At 51.3% G+C, this 22,233-nt stretch overlaps 7 protein-coding genes across 7 annotated transcripts; 3 read left to right on the forward strand and 4 right to left on the reverse strand.

The window, feature by feature from the left end:
- Positions 1 to 391: 391 nt before the first annotated feature.
- B0H65DRAFT_545594 (uncharacterized protein) lies at positions 392 to 2,196 on the reverse strand (the record flags this gene model as incomplete). Its single annotated transcript, XM_062829392.1, has 4 exons — positions 392 to 1,322; positions 1,380 to 1,765; positions 1,824 to 1,928; positions 1,978 to 2,196. The coding sequence occupies 4 exons, from the start codon at positions 2,194 to 2,196 to the stop codon at positions 392 to 394; spliced, it is 1,641 nt and encodes a 546-aa protein (XP_062683765.1).
- Positions 2,197 to 3,869: 1,673 nt separating this feature from the next.
- B0H65DRAFT_419222 (uncharacterized protein) lies at positions 3,870 to 4,958 on the forward strand (the record flags this gene model as incomplete). Its single annotated transcript, XM_062824194.1, has 2 exons — positions 3,870 to 4,299; positions 4,366 to 4,958. 2 exons carry the CDS (start codon positions 3,870 to 3,872, stop codon positions 4,956 to 4,958), a joined length of 1,023 nt encoding a protein of 340 aa, XP_062683766.1.
- Positions 4,959 to 5,001: 43 nt separating this feature from the next.
- B0H65DRAFT_567071 (uncharacterized protein) lies at positions 5,002 to 9,483 on the reverse strand. Its single transcript, XM_062830345.1, has 8 exons — positions 9,211 to 9,483; positions 9,088 to 9,117; positions 8,813 to 9,011; positions 8,189 to 8,638; positions 7,530 to 8,112; positions 6,949 to 7,439; positions 6,096 to 6,762; positions 5,002 to 5,627 (listed from the first exon to the last, which is right to left on the reverse strand). Exons 1-8 carry the CDS (start codon positions 9,454 to 9,456, stop codon positions 5,258 to 5,260), a joined length of 3,036 nt encoding a protein of 1,011 aa, XP_062683767.1. The 5' UTR covers positions 9,457 to 9,483; the 3' UTR covers positions 5,002 to 5,257.
- A 2,107-nt stretch (positions 9,484 to 11,590) lies between these two features.
- On the forward strand, positions 11,591 to 13,411 carry B0H65DRAFT_421438 (beta-lactamase-domain-containing protein; the record flags this gene model as incomplete). Its single annotated transcript, XM_062824341.1, has 1 exon — positions 11,591 to 13,411. The coding sequence occupies one exon, from the start codon at positions 11,591 to 11,593 to the stop codon at positions 13,409 to 13,411; it is 1,821 nt and encodes a 606-aa protein (XP_062683768.1).
- Positions 13,412 to 15,130: 1,719 nt separating this feature from the next.
- Positions 15,131 to 16,421, forward strand: B0H65DRAFT_545598 (uncharacterized protein; the record flags this gene model as incomplete). Its single annotated transcript, XM_062829393.1, has 5 exons — positions 15,131 to 15,508; positions 15,595 to 15,700; positions 15,776 to 15,866; positions 15,947 to 16,182; positions 16,285 to 16,421. 5 exons carry the CDS (start codon positions 15,131 to 15,133, stop codon positions 16,419 to 16,421), a joined length of 948 nt encoding a protein of 315 aa, XP_062683769.1.
- Positions 16,422 to 16,900: 479 nt separating this feature from the next.
- Positions 16,901 to 17,599, reverse strand: B0H65DRAFT_567075 (uncharacterized protein; the record flags this gene model as incomplete). The annotated part of the gene is made up of 1 exon (XM_062830346.1): positions 16,901 to 17,599. The coding sequence occupies one exon, from the start codon at positions 17,597 to 17,599 to the stop codon at positions 16,901 to 16,903; it is 699 nt and encodes a 232-aa protein (XP_062683770.1).
- A 2,502-nt stretch (positions 17,600 to 20,101) lies between these two features.
- B0H65DRAFT_439514 (endoglucanase IV precursor) lies at positions 20,102 to 21,775 on the reverse strand (the record flags this gene model as incomplete). The annotated part of the gene is made up of 3 exons (XM_062825422.1): positions 20,102 to 20,118; positions 20,282 to 20,396; positions 20,699 to 21,775. The coding sequence occupies 3 exons, from the start codon at positions 21,773 to 21,775 to the stop codon at positions 20,102 to 20,104; spliced, it is 1,209 nt and encodes a 402-aa protein (XP_062683771.1).
- Between the last annotated feature and the right edge of the window lie 458 nt (positions 21,776 to 22,233).

Genomic DNA, 22,233 nt, shown 5'->3' on the forward strand with positions numbered 1-22,233 from the left:
GACGAATAAGAAAGGCGCAAGATGGGTTAAACTCCCATAATCGACATTTTTGGTGGTTCGGACCAATATCGTTGTATCATTGTTCTCGAGTGTCCAACTGCTGCGTTGTACCTTTAACACCAAACCGACCCCTTGTCCTTGCTGATCTGATCACTATTGTGAACATCAGGCACGGTCACACGAAAGTTCAACGCAAAGATGCATCCGATCAAATGTCTACAAGGCCAAAAAAAAGGAGGGTATCATATTGAAGCAAAAGAGAAAGCAAGCGATGCTAACATCTAGGTAGTATAGAGTTACTGTACCAAAGAACAAAAGAAAAAGGCCTTTGTAACTTTATTCTCAGTTGCCCATCATATCCAAATCCGCCTACGTCCAGCGCAGGCCCCCATTAAATCATCCCGCCCGCCGGCGAATATCCTCCCGTCGGGCCATCCAAAGGCGACCAATCACCCTCCCCACTCGCCTCCTCATAGTACGTCCCAATTCCATACCGACTCCCAAATGACCCCGACATATCCGACACCGCTGATACCGAAGAGTTCCACCTGCTGTGATACCTCTGCGTTTGCGACTGGACACTTCTGTTACTCCTGATCGTGCCGTGACTTGCTTGTCGCGGCCTTGTCAGGGCTGGTCCTGGTCCTGGGCCATATCCTCCATACCCTCTTTCCAGATCCCCGTAGTTGTGGCCGTAGCTTGGCCTGCGCGGTGTGCGAGGCGGACTGGAAAACGATTCTTCGTAACGGTCGGTTGAGATGGCGATGCCTACTCCTACATGGAGGCCCATTCCCATACCTGAGTCCCTCCTCCTGCTGTTATAGTTGCTGTAGTCGTTGTTGATTGGCGACCCGTAGACCGGGGACATCGGGCTTATCGGGCTGACAAAGGTGTTGCTGGAGGTAATGCTCTGGGTCGGGGACATCAATCTCTTTGCTGATTGGGATTGAGGACTGGCGACTCCCACAGCTGTCGTCGCATTAGATTCTTTGTTTGCGTGGGAGTTTACGGTCCTCGTGCTCATTGAGTGACTGTGACCTGTCCATGGCCTCTTCACTGTCGCGTTCGACTTCATGCTTCCGGCCGTCTTCGGTCTTGATCGGGTGGTGTAAGATCCACGGGTGGCGTTGTTGGTGATCGATGGCTCCTTGCCGCGTAGGAAAAGAAAGAAGCGAGGGAAAGAGGGCATGCACCCAACGAGGATGGTGCCGCAGTACTCGATCATTGTCCAAATGCCGACTTTGGTGATGATCCAGGTTAGGTCGGGGTCGGAAAGGAGGGGAATGCGGACGACAACGCCAACGGTCGCTATAGCGCAGGTTCTGATGCTTCTGTGTTAGTAGATAAGATGGGAAGAGAAACATCGTCTTGAAACCTACAAGATACCGACGGCGAACACCGCCGAAACGCCAACCTTCCTCCTCGTAGGCAAGTTCAACCGAAAGATCGCCCAAATAGGGGTGATCAACATGCCCAAATCCAGAAACAGATTCATCGCTCCTCCGAAGATAATCGCCGCCGCAATGTTGATGCAATGTCCATCCATCAAAGGCTTCCATGCCTTCTCGCGGGGCGTACACTGGAAGGTATAGGTGAAGATGGCGGACAACGAATGACCGGCGTTGAGGAAGAGGAGGGTGTGGATGCACCACCAGATGGAATCTCGTCGGGAGCCGGGGCAGAAGATGCGTCTGAACTGGAAGAGGATCGACGACTTGGCGAGGAACATTGTGCAAGCGTAGGATATTTCGGCGAGGTAGTTCCACTACGAAGTGTTAGTAAGTTCGCGTAGGCCGACGGGATTGGTGTTGACTGGTACTGACATATGAGAGATTATCGATATCGACGAAGCGGACGTTCCAGAGATGACGGGAGAAACCATGCTTGGATTGATAAATGAAGATGGATTCCCAAAGGATGATGCCGGCCTGCGTTCTGGTTAGTATCTGGTTGTCATGTGCTAGTCAGTGTCCATACCGTGGCCAAAATGGCGGAGTAATCTTCAATCTTCACTGCTCGTAGCAGGAAGGCCTTGGTGAAGATTCGTACGACAAGTGCTATGACCATCAAGACCATGGTCCCAATGGCAACCCCAAGCACTACAGGATGCATAGTCTCCGGATTGACAAAGTTGGGTATCTGACCCTCCGGCGGCACCATGGCCGGGATGTCTTCGAGTGTCCAACCTGCAGCCATGGTTACGGTGGCGATGGAGTTTGTGATGGACGGAATGTGTACCCGGTCTGTTGAAGTGATGGAGTTTGTACCCGGTATGTGGAGGTTATGTGGACTCCTTAGTAACGAAACATGATGACCTTGCTGAGAAAGAGTGAACTTGGTTAGAGGTCTTCACGGTCCATGTGTTCTCGCATCACCATGGGAGAGACAGGGTTGACTGGACAGGAAAGTTAAAATGAACGTTGTCTGCCCAGCAGCCCAGCAAAAGCAAAGAGAAACAAAAAGAGAGAAGAATGGGACGGAGAATCCAACAGACTGGTAAGCTAGGAAAGATAAACGATCGGTTGAACCCCAGAGCTCCGGGATCCGGTTCGGCAGACATTGGACTCAATCGAACGAGACCGGACCCGCCCATTGTTCACATCATGATCTGACAAGTCTCCCGATATCACTGACTCCGCCGCACCGCAAAAATTTCCATGTCCAGTCAGCTCAGGGACTCGACCGGAGAGAACAAGGGCCAGGCCACTTCGGGATGCTTTTTAGGATTTGTTGATCAGTAGGGACCACCGTCACTGGCGGAGCGGCAAAGACCAGCGAAGCCACTCAACGTGTAAAAGCGGCCTCCGGCGCTCTGATTGGCTCCCACTCTCGCGGGGCAGCACGATGCACAGCGCCTCGGTTGGCTTCCCACTGTTTCTCGGCCGCTGAGTGGTAGGGTTGATCGGCGCTGTCCACCCAGCTGGAGGCCTGGAGGGCAACTAATGACGATTTAATCGATGTTGGCTTTTGCCCATCGCCGGCGGGCGCCTGTCAGATTTCAGCCAGCCGGCGGCTCAATGCTAAGAATGGCCTTGTTGGTCCGATCGAATCGCATCGGTGCGGCGGTGTTAGCCATTGCAAGGACTGGCTGGCATTCGGCCGGAGGGGAGGACTCGGGATTATGATGGTCGTCGTTATTGTTCTTGGATGTGACGAGTCGGCCAACTCATTAAACTCGACAGTCATCGTCGTCGATAACGCTGGTGGGTGTTGTCGATCTTTCGTGCTCGCTTTTGGCTCGTCATTGTTTGGTGGAGGAAAGTTGTCAAGTTCGTTTATCGATTGTCAAAATGTCATGGCTGCCTGCGCGTCGATGCACGCCGAGCGCGCGAGTTGCGACTGCCCCGTTCGACTCCGACTTGGCCTTCCTGATCAGGGAAGTGGGCTGCCGTGTCCCCACTCCGGCACCGGGACCCACCTCGGCGCTTGAGCCCACTTTATCCCGGTTTGAGTTCCGACGTCTGCCGGTGTTGCTTTGAACGTTCTCCGATTAAGTGGACATTCGAATGCAAGACCGAATGCCGTATTGAAATGGCAAAGAATAAGTCCACATGGAGCCTTCTTGTGGGAACTCAACCCAACGCTGTCAGCAGTCAATCCTAAAGCCAGCTGCAAGGTCGGCTACCGGCAGGTAGTAAGACCTGCACCCGTACCTTCCCCGCGCATTGTTGCTGCGTTGATGTAAGGGAAGTGCCCCGCAAAACATGTAATTTGAAGACTTCCACTTCCTCTTTCCTTCGCTTTTTCGGCTCCCGTGAGTTTGAACATCATCTCCAACCCATTCGCAGCAAGAGCTACCACCAACCCCTTCCACTCTTTTCTCAAGACTCTTGCGTTTCGCCAGCGCATCTAATCCACGCGGAGACATAATGACCACCCCTTCCAAATCCCCTCCCTCACCCTCCTCCTTCCCCAGGGGCACCTTCCCCCTCTCCGGTAAAACAGCCCTCATAACCGGCGCCGGCCACGGCATCGGCCGCTTCCTCGCCTTCGCCTTCGCCCGCGCCGGGTGCTACGTAGCCTGCGTATCGCGTTCCTACCCTCTCGGCCCCGTCGGCTCCGATCCCGACTCAGACTCCTCCAGCCACACGATCGCCGAGCTAATCAACGCCTCCACTTCCTCTCTCGATTTCCCGACCACCCCCAACCGCGCACGCGACTTCATCTGCGATGTCACCTCCCCTTCTTCCTTCGCCCAACTCGAGCTGGATATAAGGAGATGGGTCAACCAGCCGGTTGCGGTGTTGGTGAATAATGCTGGGGTGGCGAGGGTGGAGGGTATTGAGTTCCAGACTCCCTGTCCTTCTTCTCAAGTCTCCGAGGGCACCGTTTTCTCCTTTGAAGTGCCGGAGGGGGGTGAGATAGTGCTGGTGGGTAGAAAAGGACCAGAAGGGATGGAGAGCTGGAACAAAGTAATCGCTACGAACTTGACAGGACCTGTGGCGTTGACGTACCAGTTCTTGCCGGGCATGCTGGCTGCTGGGGAGGGGTGTATCATTAGTGTGGGGAGCAGAAATGCTGTGGTGCCGGTGCCGTTTATGGCGGCATATAATGTTTCTAAATCGGGGTTGTTGAAGTTTCATGAGACGCTTGAGAGGGAGGTGGGCGGTAGAGGGGCCAGGAACTTTTTCGTGGTGCCTGGGAACATTGAGACGGGCATCTTGAAGAGGGAGGATAGTGTGGATGAGAAGAGTTATCGGGAGAGTGCGAGGGTGAGGAATATGGTAGACCGCATCAAGGAAGCTGGAAGAAGAGGAGAGGATGCTGAGACCAGGGCGCAAGAGTTTGCGGAGGTCTGTGTGCGACTGGCCGCTATGGGAAAGGATGCAGATATTTTGAGCGGACGGTACGTGGACGCGGAACGGGATGTGGATGCGCTTTTAAAGGATGCAAGGAAGGGAACGGAAAGCGAGATATGCAAGAGGAGGTTGTATCAGTTGAAGGTCGACAGGTTATAGCCATCGCTTACAATGGGTGTGGACGACAAGGACTGAGGAAGGAGAGTCCGTTATGGGCAGTATGCAGCGAACTCGTTTCATGATAGCTACCTCCATTCTCTAAGGCACATGGGAAAGCCACGGTAAGGTGTAAACAAGGATGAAGCATAGAAAGATGAACCGGGTATCTTCAAATTCAAAAAAAAAAAAAAAAAAAAAAAAAAGGTGCGAAAGACACCTGGAGGAAGTATAAGGGGTATCGTTGACAACAATGCAATAACGCAAGACGCAAGATTATAAAGAAGCCCAAAGTCCATCGATCATTCCAGGTCCTCCAGCGGCGGAAAACACCCAACGCCGCTTCGGATTCCAACACTTTTCACCATCGCAAACCTCCCCGCGAAGAAAGGAACAACATAGTCAAACCGTAATGCCTCATCAGCAGCCATGAGCGACGCATAGCCGCTGCATACAGGTGTGTTTCCTTCCGTCTTTTGAGCATGGGCGTTGGGGAAAATGTCAGACAGATATCCGCCCAGTTCTTGGACTGCCTCGTCATGCTTCCTTTTGCTTTCGGCAATGTCCCCGAGCGCCTTTAGAATCTGGGACTCCAGGTACTTGGCGCGGGTGAGGCATTCGGCGGGCCATATGCCCTTGGCTTGTTGGATGTCGCATCCTTGGATGGTTTCCCTGGAATGAATTGGATCAGTCTGAGTACGTGATTAGGGGTGGAGGGGGGGTGATAGGTCAGGTGTTTTTCAAGCGCTTGCATGGGAACTGTGAGTTGGCGGAACTATCTTTCCAGGGTTGCTTGGAGGATGTCTCTTGTGAAAAAGCAGAGCGTGGAGAGAAGATTCAAGGGGCGTAAAAAGCAAACAAGAGGGTGTCAGAGGAGATGATTGAAGCCTTTCGTCCTTGATCAAGACTGAGTTGTTCCGCCTTGAGGATGTTCAGTCCCAATATGAAGCTCCTTTTGCCCGGAGGAGGATGTTGTTCTGCCCTGTCCAGGGGCTTCGTCTGTCCAGTACAGGGCGTTTCATTGTTCAACCATGACCAGAAGAATCAGCTAGAAGGGGTGGGGAGACATGCAATATGCATTGGGTAGAGGTTGAAAGACGTATGAATGACAACTAAGAACCTCAAGGACAGAAAACTTACCTGGCTTCTTCGAAGTGACCCTGAGCGTAGTGAATGAAGCTGATGGCGTAACTGGTGTCCCTTGTTTGACGCCCCGATTCACCAAAGGTGTCTTTACGCTTTCTGTAGACTTCTCTCATTACCTTCAGAGCCTTTTGGGGTTGGCCACTGAGGAAAAGTGCAACCCCATAGCAGAAAGAGAAGCGGGTTGCGTCGCTATCGTGGCTGTTGTCCGTGTTGATAAGGTCCACAGCCCTTTCGCTGTGAAGCACAGCTTCTTCTGTGCAATTCTGGCCAAGTGCTGCAAAGGCCAAATTGTTGGTGGATTCGGCAAACTCGAATGCCGGTATCGTGTGGCCTTGTGTTTCCAACTGCCTCTTGAGATCGAGCGATTTGTTGAGGTAGTCCATAGCGCCCGCGTATTGGTGCATGTGAAGCTTTTGAGCTCCAATGTCGTTGTAGGCGTTGGATAGCAGGACTTGACTTTCGAACCTATCGCCAGAGGAAAGGCCAGGTAGACTTGCATGCTTCTCGCGCAAAGTGACCACTTGCTTCGCCTTTGCCATGGCTTTGCGTGCACCCGTCAGCCCCTGTGCCTGCTCAATGATGCCCCAGGATACTGCAATGGCATTTGTCTCGAGCTTCAGGGAATTGGCGTATGTTGGCGGTTGGCCTCCTTGCATGGTGGCTTCGGCCGTACCGCAAAGACTTGGGCCGTTCGTCTTCGGAATCTGGCAGTCAGCGGCAGAATGCATCGCCTCCAACGAATGGCAATTACATAAAAGCAACTTGAGTGCCTTAGGGTTTGGGTTTTTGAAGACATTCGAGCAAGTCTGTAATGCTGAATGTGCTTTCCCTGCCAGATTCCGAAGACGAACGGCCCAAGTCTTTGCGGTATAAGAAGTGCGGAACTCATGGGAAATCTTCTCGGCGGTCTCCAAGACTGCTAAACACGAATCTGCGAGTCCCACTTCATAGAAGTAGTATCCAGCACTGGTAAGAAGCTCAGCAAAGGCCATGCTGGGGACAAGAGGAATCTCGGTTAAGGTTTCATCCTGGCCTTGGCTCCTTTCGTTAGCACGATAAACCGAATGGAGCTTGAGGACATGGGCAATCAGTTTCTCATATGATGGCCACTGTGAGAAGTTTGGCGTCATGAACCTTGGGAAAGCCGGGAAGTCTCGTGCAATGAGTGCCACGGCACGATCGAAGGTGGGCTGATACTGATCGGATACGGATTGCAGATCCCGTAAAATCTTCGATTGCAGTTGCCGATGGATGGTGTAGAAGGACCAAGGCGACGCCGGATTGCTGTCTTCGACCAAGTACCGCTCCACAAGATGAGCTTGGATTTTACGACGGAAGCTTGAAGTAGGGCAGGTGTGTTAGTCAGGGCATGCCCTTGCAAAACTGTAGAGGGGAAGCAGTGAGGTGCTTGATGTGGAAGATACATACCGTGCAGAGTCTTGATATCCCAAGAAACTCAGCTTGCCCTGAAGGTCGCGGTTGAGGATGTCGACGGGAATGTTATCCGCCGCAAGCATGCTCATGATCCTCAGTATTGCCAATCCTTTTTCAGGGACTGCTTTCAATGCCATATCCCAAGCAGAGTCGATAGGTCGATCGTACGCCCAGGCGGAGTGACCTTTCGTAATGGGGTTGCTCTTGCCTAAACTTCCTGACTGCTGCAGCACTATGAGGGCTCCTTCCGCCGAGACTGCGGAGGAAACGATGGACCCCGCAATTCCAACGAGGACCAGTGGCGATCCGTTGACTTCTTCTGACATTTTCGTGAACACTTGCGCCAGCGAGCTCGGGCCTCCCATATTCAGCTGCTGCTGCTCGGGAATGTGGCCGAGGAGAAGATCTGAACCTTCTTGGGGTGTCAAGGGCCTCAGAAGTATCTCTTTTGTCGTGGCGTGTATTGTCCTCTGATACTGACTGGTGACGAGAATCGAGCCATGATTGCAACATGGTTGGTATTTCTTGAAGATGTCGGGGTTGTTGACATTGTCGAAGATCATCAACCATGACGTATCTGTGACCCAAAACCAGGGAGTGAGTATGTCGTTTTTCAGAGTCTTTCCATAGAATGACACAGCGAGAGGACTCACTTTCACACAGCCAGGCAGTTGCAGTCTCAACAAGTCTTGCCTGGTCTGTAACGTCCTGTCCCGCCTGTTGCCCTCCAACAAGCCGGGCTATCCTGCCAAATGCTTGGGAAAGAACGGTCTCATCTTCGGCAGGGACCCAGAAAATGTGGAGTTCCGGAAATGTTCCACAGCATCGATAAGCGAACTCGAGTGCTATCTGGGTTTTGCCCATACCAGGTGCCCCGTGTAAGGTGCAAGTTTTTTGTGGTGAGCTTTGGGCCGGGAGCAGGTCGCGATCCAGCTGTTCAAGCACTTCTTTCCTCCCACAAAACTTCCCATTACTGGGCTTTGGGACTGAGAAGATCCTTGCAGATTTAGGACTTTCTTGACTTGGTGGTCCCTGGATGGATGTTACCTCTATCGCGCCAACTCTCTTCCACGTATCAACACCAATGGCGTCCCTAACATAGTCTCTTCGATCCTTGAAAGATTGAGTCGTGCTGAAAATCTTTTTTGCTGCGTCCTTGAGGGTCAGTTCGATAGGGGAAAAGCGGACTGTCATTTTGAAGACCACCTCTGTGTCGAAGCAATATCCCTGCTGTCAGTGAGATCTTCAGATTGAATGAGAGAGGAATGAGGTCTTACTGAGTGGATTGCGGGCAAATATCTCGACCACATTGATGGAGAAATCAAGGTAAGAGCAGTAGATATCCAGCAGAGCATCCGAAACAGTCGGCCAAGCGTCATAAAGCTCCGCGTAGTCCTTCAGCATCGGCATAGCTCGAGTCATTTCATCATAGATGTCGACAACTTTATCCAAAAGACCAAAGTATCTCCCGAACGCCTAGAGGTGGAATGCTTGTCAATCTCACCGTTGCAGTTGTGGTAGAGAGCCGTAAAAATAGCACGATTTGACTTACATCCAAGATAAATCTCAAAACACCCCATACCTGTGTAAGAATAAGATCTCATCAGTACTAGCTCCTCTTCGCTGAATTATCCTTTCTTGAGGACAATCATGATGTTTAGCATAAAACACATACCACAGAAGCAATTCCATGAGCTTGGCAGATGGACCCAATAGCCTTGTAGAATATCTGTATGTTGTTGGTGACATTTTGAAGCTTGTCCAACCATCTCGGCTTTCGCCATGCATGCTTTGTCATGAAAACGTCCAGGACGTCCTTGGTAACTTCAATGTCATGCCGGTGCAACATTGCTTTGAGTTTATTCGCCTTCTCTTTGGCATCTTGAGCCCGTGTAGTTTGAGCTGCAAGTGTTAGATCCATTGGGTAGAGTGCCCCTGGGTGAGACACGTTGGTTCGTTCGTGACTGTAAAAATTCCAGTGATGCGTACGGTCGAGTAAGACGAGTGTTGGCTCATACGAGAGGCTTGTTTGTGTTTCACAGTCGGGACACTATGTGTGCCGTTTATTGTGAATATGTACAGCCGATATTGGAAGCGGCCCAAGATCTTACAATGATTGTAAACATCACCTGGGTAACACTATATAATACTCAGAGCAAGGACAATTGGGCCACAGAGCCTCATTCAACTTGCGGACGGCATATCTATGTCCAACCCTCACCCATTACAATTCGCATCGTTGACCGAAGTAAGGCGTACGCCCTCCACGGCAGAGCTTTGATGTAGTGCATGTCAACGTGTGACTTTTGTTACCAATCGTCGTTCCGATGGGTAAGCCGTGAAAGCTGCTGTACACCACAACTTTGCTAAGAGAAAGCCTACGTGCACCCACCCCAAACCTACACACACCCAGAAATCCACCCAGGCCAGCTGTCATGTAAATTATCGTGTTTTGGCTGTATTCTTACGCGTTTTGAATGTCAGCCACCTTGGTCATTTTTCTAACCCAGCCATGTGAACCCCCTTGTGATTCTATAACTCCCTATAACTCAAATCTAGTGATATGTTCATGGTGTTTAGTGCAAAATGCTGTAAATTGACCGCTCTACTTGCTGTGCTACTCGTTGCGCTACTCGCTGAACTCAAAATCACTGAGGGACGAAAGTTCAGAGGATATTTCAATGGGCGCTTCCTCCCCTCCACCTTCCCCTCTACCCTCCCTTCTGGCCTCTCCTCCAGCCTCCTCCCTCCGTTGTGCCTCTCGAACGATCAACCGCAATTGCAGACGATCGAAATTAATAGATTTGAATAAGATTACGTACGTTGAGGGTATTATAGGGGTGGGTGGTGGGTGTTAGTATGCGACGTACAAATGGCTGCAAAGGGGTGGTGTACAAAATTGAAAAATTTGACCAAGTTAGAGTCAATGTTTCATGCATTGATAAGACGAAATTTAGCGGGTAAAAACGGGGTTTACGATGTCAGGTGTCATCCAGCTGACGGTCCCACTGTTTTGTAGATTTCTGGGTGCGTGTAGGTTTGGGGTGGGTGCACGTAGGCTTTCTCCTTTGCTAAGCCTTCTTGCCTGCGGGTAAGAGTTCATCAGCCACCCAATCTGTTCCTGTTTTGATCCTCCATTAGTGTATGGGATGTGTTCTGGGTTATCTGGGCATCAAAAGCAGAAAACAGTGCTGCTGAAAATCGAGTTCCATACATGCCATGTATTGAAGATAAAGCCCCACAGGCAGCTACACCAGGTTAAAGCAAATGGAATACATACATGTGAGGAAGAAAGGAAAGGGATGCATATCTAGGTCGTGTGAAGCGAATGAAGGCAAGAAAATTGGAAGAAAGCCACCTCGGGAAATAATAACACGAGTGGAGATGGTCTGTAGCAAACAGGGACGGCGGACGGCAAAAGCCGACCTTGTTGTCCAACATTCCATTGCTTCCGATGCCGAAGGGCAGTTTGAAGGAAAAAATTTTCGTTGTGTTTTTACACTTAGAGCTCCTTCTTGACCAGCCTTAAGAACCCCCGCATCACGAATTCATGACCGGTTGGCACCTGATTATCTCGACGGAAGGTGGGGTGTACATACGCTGACCGGCTGATTACCTCTATGCAGTACTACACGAGCCACTACGGGACTCTCACGAATTCAGACAACCGGTGGACGGTTCGACCACTCTTGAAGTAAGCGCTTTCCTTAGATTAGCCATCAAGACCCATGCAGATATAAAACGTTTCAACACTCGCGCTGGTACAACGATACCAGCCCGCGCTGTAATTCCAAGGGTGTAGGTGCAACCGGTCACTCCTGTCATTGACTGGATCATTCACCACAGTACTTTCCCTGAGCGGAAGTGTGGCCCCAAACCCAATTGCAATGCAGGTGCTTTGAGGTGTGTCACCTAATCGGGCATGCACAAGGACCATACGGGCGCATATTATGGTGCCAATGCGCTCGACTCACACTCACATGGAGGCGTCCTCCAGTTCTCGGTAGTGTTTCTCCTCCCTTATCGTTTCCATTGAGTTTTTTCGTTTCATAATCATGATTTGCACACAGGAGGAGGTCATACGAAATCGTCTCCAATCCGTTACCTCCATCGTCGACGATGTGTGTAAGATTTCAGGTGCTCCTTCGGCATCCGTGGGTATACTCCACGACAATAAGGTCATCTTCACCAAGGGACATGGAACAGTTGTCGGCAACCAGTCTTACCCTAAGCCACGCCAGCCTGGTCCCGATACAGTCTACGGCATAGGGTCCATGACCAAGAGCTTCGTGGTTGCGTGCCTCGCAGAGGTCCGTGGTGAGGGCAAGGAGGCCAAGTTTGAATGGAGTACACCGATGAAGGATCTGCTTGATGGTTTCAACACCGATGACAGAATACAACACCTGGTCACTCTTTCCGATTTCCTCTCTCACCGAACTGGGCTCAACGGAGATATGTCTATCGCCCATCAGGGGGACCAAGAGTTCCTCCTCCAAAAGGATGAAGTTCTGCCAGTGGTGGCAACCCTCGACAAGGTCGGACAATTTCGAGCTGATTGGATCTACAATAACTGGGGTTACAGTCTCGCCGGCGAAGTTTTAGAGAAATACTCGAGGAAGTCGTTTGAAGATTGCCTGCGAGACTATGTGCTCGTTCCGTTATCACTTCACAGTACAACAACAAGACCAGATCCAAACGGCGACTTTGCGTTTGCTCATGCAGCACTGGACAACGGCGACCTTTACCAACTACCAAAGAAAATCCCTTTTGAGAAGAGCATATTCGAAACTGCTGGGGGAATCTACTCGAGCGTCAACGACCTTCTTGCATGGGCGAAGGCAATTCTTGCTGCTGAACAGAGGTCATACTCTGGTTATCTTAAGGAAGTCCCAACAATCTTGAGCAACCAAGTGCCTCTGGACAATCCGTCCAGAGATCATCGCTTCTACGGGTTCGGATGGGTTCGGACGGCACTTCCAGACGTTGTGGGCCTGCAGGGAGACAACGCAGAACTGTTCAACAGGGACCAGCTTCCAGTACTCGGATCAAAATCACAACCAATGATGACCTATTACCACCAAGGCGCCGGGCTTGGGTACTATTCCGCAATCTTCATGTTTCCCGAATCCAATTCCGCTGTGGTGGTTCTAACGAATTCTATGCCACTCAACGACGTGGCGGACTGGATCGCTCAAATATACATCACCGCGCTATTCCAATTTGAAGATGGAGGGAGAACGTACCTTGATCTGGCAAAGAAGTACGTTGAACTGGCGAAGGAAAGTCGGGGTCGGAAACTCGGTCTTGTGAAGACAATGAGAATGGGCCTTGACAACGAGCGCAACAGGAACTACTTTCATCCGCGACAATTGAAGTTATACACCGGGAGATATTACAACTCGAAGGGTAGCTGGCCTGGGAATTTTTTTATCGACATCCGTTGTCCGAAGGATCAGGGGGAAAAGGGCGATTGTTTGGAGCTCAGGTTCCAAGGACGGGAATCACAACTCTATGAGCTCCGTCACCTCAAGGATGATATCTTTGAATGGGCACTAGACTACAACCAGCAAGCACGGCGAGCACGATTCACGGTATGGGACCCGGAGTATTTCAAGATCAAGTTCAACTTCAACCAAGAGCGGTCTCATGAGGCTGTTACGCTCAACTGGGCAGGGAACGGGATGGTTCTAGCTCGACGTGAGAACAAGGTGCATCTCTCACGAAACTTTCCAAAGCTCTCAAATGGAGTCATACCGTTCCTCCAAGCGACACTTCGCAGGGTTGTCAAGAAGAGCTGGCGCTTGGTTTCGAGAGGTTCACGGAAGTCTCCAAGACATCTACCCGAAAAGGCACACTTCTCGCGTTCAGGACGGTGACATGCTGGTCGGAGGTATACATGCACTACACGCAATGGAATCTCGGTGTATTGCGCGACCAAAGACACTCTACTTTTTTCTGTAAGGCTTTCCAAGCGTGACTTGATGTCAAAGACCTGCTAATGGCAGCCGCCATCCATGACCGGCAGGCCGGTTTGCTTCAAACCCTTGCTTACTTCTGGTACATAGTCAGAAAGGTGGTGTAGAGACGCGGGGGTTATTGCAGCTCTTTTGTTGAATGGCGTATCAGTGTGCATAAATTCGGTTGTCTTTTCCAATCACACTTCCGACTCAAGCCACTCGCTTTCACCGCCACCACCCTCTGCATGCTTTGCCCGTTCGAGGGAAAAGGTTCCAAGCACTGAGCCGCATCATTATGTCTCCATCAACATTGACGGTGGCCATGCCGCGTTTAAGGCAGCTATGCAGTGAAACCCTTCTCCATATTCTTCACGGGAGCTGTCACATTGTGCACTTTTGGGTCCCGATAGACGGACAGCCAGATCCTCCAGGTGACCTTCAGAGGCGGTAGCGCCAGACCACCGGTCTTTCTGTCATTTCATCAATTCTTACAGGAGATAAAAGGGTCTATGTACGTCCTCGGACAAGCATGTTTGTGAGATCTCCAAACATCCCCGGTTGTCAACGCACATAGAAATTGACACATCTCCCAGTAAGTATTCGATCAACACTGCCGGACATCGCAGGCGCCTGGCGCATTGCGTCAAGACCTCTCAGATTTGCAGCCACGTACTAACTCAAACCAGGGCTTCTCAGCTCCACATCACACGCCAATCGTTCAAGACCAGTCACATCGGAACGCAATGTCTGGAACTTCGTCGGGAGTAGACACCAAAAGCAGCGATCACTTTGCCGAGTCCACCGGTGGCAGATCACAGCCATGGAAGAACTTCAATAAGGACTCCAATGAAGAAAACGAAGAAAACGCTAAACGAGACGTTCTTGTCGTTCAATCAGGCACCAAAAGTGGCTCTAGCTCGCAGGACGACGTATGCAAAGAGTGTGGAAAACGATCAGGGGAGTGTGATTGCGGTATTGGGTTCATCGCGGCCTGAGATTTTGACGACGATATTTACTGCGGAGACGCAGTCTGGTCTAACTGCAGGAATCAGGCTTTACACGACATTTTGAGGCGGGATGAACGGGCGAGTTATAGCGGCAGGCAAAGCCACTAGAGCACGGGAGTTCTGAACTGCATGCAATAATGGATGATTCGCGGGGTGCTCTTGGGGAAATACACGGATGGACAAATGAGGATAAGCTGGGGGGCTTACACGATACCACACCCCAACCTCATTTCATATAGCAAGGACCTCTGCTATCCCCAAATGGTTCGGAGGGCGTAGGGCTTCAATGGAAAAACGCCACTGTGATTTTGGCGGCTGGGCTACACGGGGCTGGAAATTCAGAGAAGGAACGACGAAGATTTTCAACGTATAAGATCATCACATTTGCTCATCACTTCTTGCGCTATCTGACGGCCACGATAACTGATCGTCTTCTCAAACCCGTGATGTCACAGCCCAATCACAAGTGCTCTGCACAAAGGCCAACTTTTCCTCCTATCACTCGGGCGCAACCTAGCCACCACTGACTCTGATTTCGTTCTGCAGGTAAGACCAGTCCTGGCAACACACCGACACCAGAGCCTCATCTTAATCTCGAATTACCGAAGAACCAATACTTCCAACAACGTCAATGGATAGGAACGGGGAAGATGAGCCACAGCAGGAGCGCGCCACGGCAGGCCGGGTAGATCAAAAGGCGAAGCTTAACTACATCCAATGGGAGGACAAGTTCCGAATCGAGAAACCATACGAGTTCATTTCACAAGCCCCTGAAGGCTGTCCGAGAAAGAACTTCACTCTCGCCCCTTCATCAGAGCAGACCATCCACGATATCAGAGGCAGTGAAGAGCTGTTCAACCTCGATGACCATGCATTTCAGGTAGCGAGGCAGGAGCTTGGAGTCATACCGACTGACCAGGAAGGGATTGAGAGGGAGTACCTCCCAAAAATTGTGGGGTTGCTGAAGAGCATCGATCCGGGAGCGGAGGTGGTGGTTTTTGACTGGAGAGTGAGTGAGCATGGTCAAGTGTTCCTCCGACTCGGTGGTTCTCCCCTGGAAGCGACCGTTAACCATCACTCCTCCCTAAACTCAAGCTTCGAACGAGTGACGACAAGCGGCGGACCACTGCCAAATCCGGGAGTGTCATCGATCTCGACGATCCAATGCTCATCCTGAAGCCCGTGCACGCTGTTCACATTGGTTAGCACTTTTTCACTCAGCCCAGGCACCACTCAATTACCACTGACTCACTTTCATCTTACACCTTCATCTTAGACCAAAGCCCACTAGCCGCCACCAAACGAGTCAAGCATCACATGGGCGCTCGGGCCAATGAGCTTCTCCAGCGGCGCTTCCGAATTATCAAGTACGTACCTCTACAGGTAGCTATCCGTCCAACCTGTTTTTCAACTTCAAACCAAGCTCACAACCTCTACCCCGGAAAAGCGTTTGGCGCCCCCTTCGACACCCCGTAGCCAATTATGCCCTTGCCGTTTGCGACGGCAGTACAGTCCAGCCACAGAACTTAGTAGCCGTCGACCACGTAAGGAAGAACTACGAAGGCGAAGGGCTTTATCCGCTGTACGATCAAGGAATGAAGTGGTACTACTTGAATCGGCAGACGAAGGATGAAGTTCTGTTTTTCAAGACTTATGATTCCGCGGAAGGGGTGAAAGCGAGGTGTAAGTGTGGCTTTCCAGGACCCATCATGACCACAGGGAATAGGGGTAAACGGGGAGTGTTTGAGACAAACGCACGTGGCTAACAGAGATTCCGGTGGGAAGGCTGTCCGCATACTTCCTTCAAACAGTCTAGCGGTGAGCAGCCTGTGCAAGAGGCCGGTGACTGTAGTAACGCGACACCCAGGGAGAGCATTGAGGTCCGAGCTTTGGTGTTTTCGAAGGTTGGTGACGAGAGGTAGGAAGGAGAGCTAGAAGAACAAGGAAGACGTGCTAGGGTGTTCCGGGGAAAAACAAAGGGAGAACAGGATATAAAAAAGGGGGAAAGAAAAGGGGAAAGGGAGATCAGCAGAGAATGAGACGTCGAGAAAGAGGCCAAAATACCTAGGTGATTTGAGCACTTGATGTCGGTGTTTACAAGTCACTACCGCGCCCCCAGACCTTGGCAGCCGTGGCCTCGGCAATTTCTGGCCCAGTGTCGCCACCACATTCACCAACGGGATTTCCATATTCGGCCTCTCGCCTCTCAGCCGACCATCAATCTTAAACAGTCCAGAGCCACCTCCTACCGAGATGATGATTCTTACCAGGCTCATTAACGACTTTGACGGGCAGCAATTTGTAACATCCGGTCACAACGTACTTTATTCGTGAAACCTATCGTCCATCCGTTCTCGTGATCCTGAGAAAAATAAATCAATGATCGCTAATGTACCTCTACCTAGTGATACACATCAAACCTCCCAGCAAAGAAAGGAACCACAGACCCAAAGACTTCAAAGCCGACCAGATCGTCGGTGAAGGAAAGGGCGGCATTCAGCTCCGTAGGTAGAGTACCTGGAAAAGCAGCTACCAAGTGGCCTTTCAGCTCCCGAATGGCCTCATCCCGTAGCCTATCCCCGCTCCCAATATTGCCGAGAGCGAGAAGGATGAGGGAATAAAGGTATTTAGCTCTCGTGCGGCATTCTTTGGGCCAAAGTAGCCCGGCTTGCTCCTTACCTCTAATCAAACACCCTTCGACAAAAGCCTGAGCCTCCGAAGGCCTACCCATGGTGTATAGTAAGAACCCAACTGCGTAACCAGCATCTCGGGCCTGGGAGCTTAGGGCGCCGAATGTACCGGTACATGTTTGGTACACTCCCTCAAAAACTGCGAGGGCTTCTGCATTCCGGTGCGCAAAATACAAAGCCAGGCCGCGGCAAAAGAGAAAGCGGGTGTGGTCGTTGGTATGACCATCAACTTGGCTTATCAAATCCAGAGCCTTCTGGCTGTGCCTCAATACCTCATCGGATGGAAGATCCTTGCCCATTGCTGCGAAGGCAATGTTGTGGAGTGTCTCGGCGAACTCGAACACAGGGATAAAGTAACCCTGTTGTTCGAGCTGCCTCTTCACCTTCAAAGGGTCGAGAAGGTACTTCATTGCCTTCTCGTATTCATGGGCGTGAATTAACTGGCAACCGTAGTCGTTGTAGGCGTTGGCAAGGAGAACTTAGCTCTGGAATTTCTCTAAGAAGGCTGGTTGACTTCCTGGTCTTTCTCACAGAACTTTCCGTTCCTTGGCAAAGAACCGAGAAGGCTGTGGGCGGGAAACCGGGTCCAACCAGAGGACTTTGGCCTAGCGCGGCGATTCGGGCAATTGTAGTTGCCGTAACCCTTGCCACTCTCCCATTTTTCTTCTCAAGTCCGCCTTATACCGCTCCTCCTTTACTATTCATCGTTAGGACGTGTCTTTTGCATATCGTGGCTGGGAAAGCCGCAGCGACGTCCTGAGATATTGGATTGGGACTAGGTTAATTTCGCTCGTGAATTTGGGACCCAAGAGAATATCTCTCTCTGACTGTACATAAAAGAAGGGGAAAGAAAAAGGAAAGAAGATTGATGGATACGGGAAAGAAAGACAAGTAAATGGACAAAGAAGACGAAGAAACGAGAAGTTCTGTGTGGTGATGCGTTGGTAGAATACTGCGGGATGGAGATATGAATTGATTGGTTGAAAGTGACGATGATGATGATGTCGTGTTCGATGTCTGATTCCGTGGCCGCTTTGTAATTTGCTTTGATGACGTCCTTGATCTCACCATCGGAGCATTGTGATGAGCGCCTCACATCTCTTTCTTTCCGTAGTTCTTCCAGGTTGGCTAACTTGGAGCGGCCGTCATTCATGTAAATTCCCTCATCTGCCAGAATTTGTTGGAACGAATTGCCGTACGGGGTTACTCTGCCCGACGTGGTTGAAGTGGCGTTCGTCGAAATAGCGCGTGTCGAGCCTCGGGATGAGAATCTGGGGTTGTTGTTCGACGCTAATACCCCCTAACGTCCCCCAGAGGTACAATAACTTGGTGGAGGTTCGGTCACGACTGCCACAGTGGACAGTCGGCAAAGCCGGCCGTGCGGCGGCTGTCTGTCGTCCGGGAAAAGTGGGTCTTCCGGAAGAAAGTGGTTCTTGCCGCTTGTAAAGTGCAAACTTGGGGCGTTCCTGCCCCAGAAGAATGATTCTACTTGGGATCGAATTTGCCAAGAGAAGGAGATGGGAAAATGAGATAGATATGAAATAAAAGAGGGACATAATGACCTGTTGTGAAGATCCCGGCAGGGCCCCTTCCGGAGGAGGAGGCTCTTGTCCAGTCGGGCAAGCAAGCCCCTTGTGCCAGCGCCGTGCCCGACACGCTCCTGCATGTCGGTCACAGCACTGCGCGCGCACATGTAGAGGTATATTAGTGATAGGTACCCTAGACACAGAGCGCTGGGTTCTGTTCCTCTCTGGAACAGTCAACCACGATTTTTCACATCTTTCGTGCGACACATAGTTGCCCACACTGACGTGTAAGACGACCATCACAAGTGCCTGGGAATAAAGAAGGGGGGTAGAGGACTGGTACGGAACGAAGGAGGGAAAGAGCGGACTGGAAATACACGAAAAGTAGAAGTTGCAACTTACATCCAGTACGAACCTCAAACTACCCCATATCTAGTGACAAAAAGGCACTCAGTTAGCAAGAGCCCTCTGTGCCGTATCTTTAGAAATATTTAAAGATTAGGTAAGAAGCTTTCCATTCTTTCAACTCACCACCAACGCAATGCCATTTGCCTGACAAAGAACTCCAATCGGGCCACTAATAACCTGTAGTCTCCCAACAACTCGCTCCAATTTTTCCAACCAAGTTGGCTTCTGGCGAGCAGAATTTGAGCTCATTGTGACCAATAGCTGATTCACATCTCCTCTCGTAGCAAGCCGGTGATGAGCCGGCAAGACTTTGGTCAACTCGATTGACCTTCTTCTCACCGCCTCTACCCACGCTGCTTGAGCAGTGTGAGTAGGAGCAGGATGGATGGTGGTAGAAGGAGAGGGATGCTAGTTCATAATGATAGTAATTAGGTCGACTGAAGGTCTTGAGTTGGAGTTGTTGATTCAATCGCCGGCTCTTCACTTTCCGCAACTGCAAAGCTCTTTTACAAACTCGAAGAATTGAGTTGTTGATACACTTTGTCTGGTTCCTCGAGTCCGTTTGCCATAGATACTAGGTATCAACCTAATTTGAAGAGATTATAAGATTCCATCATCCAACCTCAAGCTCTTCAGGCTGTTTCAACATGGCCTAAGTTTTGACTGAAAGCAAACGCGGTTGCTTCTCTCGCGTCTAATCTACCAGTGAGAAAAAATACTTGTTCTCTCTCATGGCGGCACAGACTAAGAGACGGGACCGTCTTTTTTGACTGCCTGTGACATAGATTTTCAAGAGTTTGAAGATGAGGATAGATATATCAGCCGAGTATTGTAGAAAGCTCAAGTAAATGCTCTAGTCTAAAGTAAGTAAAGAGAAAGATCTAGATCCATGGAGCGTTTGATCGACGCTTTGAAGGGCACCACGAGAAGTGCATGAGTCGACACATCACATCGTTATCATCAGCTGGACCGAAAAGGTCAAACGGCAACGCCAGCTGGTATAAGCAATTGTGAACTCATAATACGCTCTTAAACATGTGTTTTATATCTTCCATCCGTTCTTTCTACAAAAAGAAGGTACCTCTATCAGGCGGCGGGTAAGATACGTGTAACTGTTTCTTGTCCTTTCAGGTCATTAGCGGCGTAGAGGTACCTTACCTAGATTCCCCTGGCAAATGGCACGGACGGGAACGAGGAAATGCAGAAGGGCAAGGTAGTACCTCAAGCGGTAGCAGGGACGGGGACAGATGGTGGATATAATATCTATGTAAGTCTATATATGATGCAAAGTTATGTACAAGCAGATCTAAAATGGTGAATGGCTTAGTAATGTTACATTCCCTCTCTTCTTCACTCAGGGACATCAATCTCTCCCCCGTGAGCCCATGCCATGCCATGCCACGCGGCCACCACAATGCCACAGCATCATCACCATCTTCCCTCCCCTTCCTTCCCTTTTACACCCACTTCTCTTCTCTCCATCCCTCCTTCTACCACCACTCACTACTCTCAATCACTCTCTTACAAGCACTGAGAATACCAATCATTTTGCTTAGTGCAAGTAGACCCGCTCACACAAGCAGTAGGACCAGTCCACCCATTACCACCACACTGTCCCCACTTAGTCTGGGCGGCCTGGCTACCGCTACCGCTTCCCGACGCAGGAGCAGTAGCAGTAGTAGTAGCCTGCGCCTGGCTCGACGCAGGAGCAGAGGTAGTAGCAGCCTTGGTGCTAGTAGCCAGCGTGGTAGTAGGAGCCTGCGCCTGGCTAGTAGTAGTAGCTCCGGCAGCGGTAGTAGTAACACCAGCCGCAGCGGTGGTAGTAGTAGCAGGAGCAGGGCTGCTACCACCAGTCGCGCCAGCACCAGGGACAGTCGCCGACGCGGTAGCCGTAGCCGCCATGCTGCTCTGCTGGATGGAGCTCGCGGCGCCTGCGATGAGGGCGGGACCAGGGACGGGGTAGGAGATGTCGTTCTTGTAGATGTCGAAGAGGATACCGGCGTCGGTGGCTTTGTACAGCTCGGTACCGGGCACGCCGGAGGGGAGGTTGGAGCCGGAGCCTTCAACCTTGAGGTTGAAGCACTGGGGGTACGCCTGGGCGCCGTTGGCCTGGCCGGCGCTGTGGAGGGCCATGATCTCGTGGCGGAGGACGTAGTTGCCGGGCTTGAGATCTTCGGGGATCTGGACGAGCCAGGAGTTGCCGTCCTTGACGAGGGTGTCGGCGGCCCAGACCCCCTTGTCGTAGCCGGCGCCGTCGATCTTGAAGAATTTGAGCGCCGTCTTGTCGACGGTCTCGCAGTCGCCGTCGCAGGCGGCCAGGTAGTCGATCACGGGGCCCTTGTGCGAGTCCGGCCACTGGTCCCACTGGAGCGAGATCTTGTCGCCGGCCTTGACGGTGGCGTGGCCGCCGGCGGGCGTGGCGGATTTGTGGCAGATAATGTCGGGGGTGCCGAAGGCGTCGGGCGAGACGAAGCCGTTGTCCTTCTGGTCGATGGTCCAGCCGATCACGGTGGGAGGGTTGGAGTTGTAGGGGAAGCTGGTGGGGTCGTAGTTCTGGTACTCGACGCCGTTGACGATGACCTTGGAGACGTGGCCGTGGGCGGCGACGAGGGAGGCGCCAGCCAACGCGGTGAGGATGCTCTTGCGGGCCATTGTGAATGTGGAAGGTATGATGGACGGGAAGAGAAGAGAAAGAATGAGATGCTGGAGATTTAGATGGTGAAGTCTGATGTCTTGCTACTTCTTCTTCTTCCTCCTAACGACTTGGGATCTCCGGTCATCTTTATACCACTTGGATTGGTGTTGAACACGGCCCCGGCTACACTAACGGGCCTTCATCCATGGTATCGGCGCTTGGAGTCCATGGTCAAGGATGCAATCCCGGTGATACCGCAACATCGACGTTGCCGCAACGCGTGGAGACATCGATCAGAGGCATCCTGTCATTAGACATTTGATGAGCAGGACCAGAGGTCAAGGGGAAAGTGCAAGCGCTTTGGAAAAGCCACCACGTTTGAAGGCGGGTAGGCTGTTGGAAGTGGACGGGAACACCAGCGGGTATGGATCGTCAGGGGCAACATTGTGTGTGCGGAAACTTCCAGCATTGGTGG

Source organism: Neurospora tetraspora, assembly GCF_033439725.1.
Source record: "Neurospora tetraspora strain CBS 560.94 chromosome Unknown B0H65scaffold_2, whole genome shotgun sequence".
Lineage (NCBI taxonomy): Eukaryota > Fungi > Ascomycota > Sordariomycetes > Sordariales > Sordariaceae > Neurospora > Neurospora tetraspora.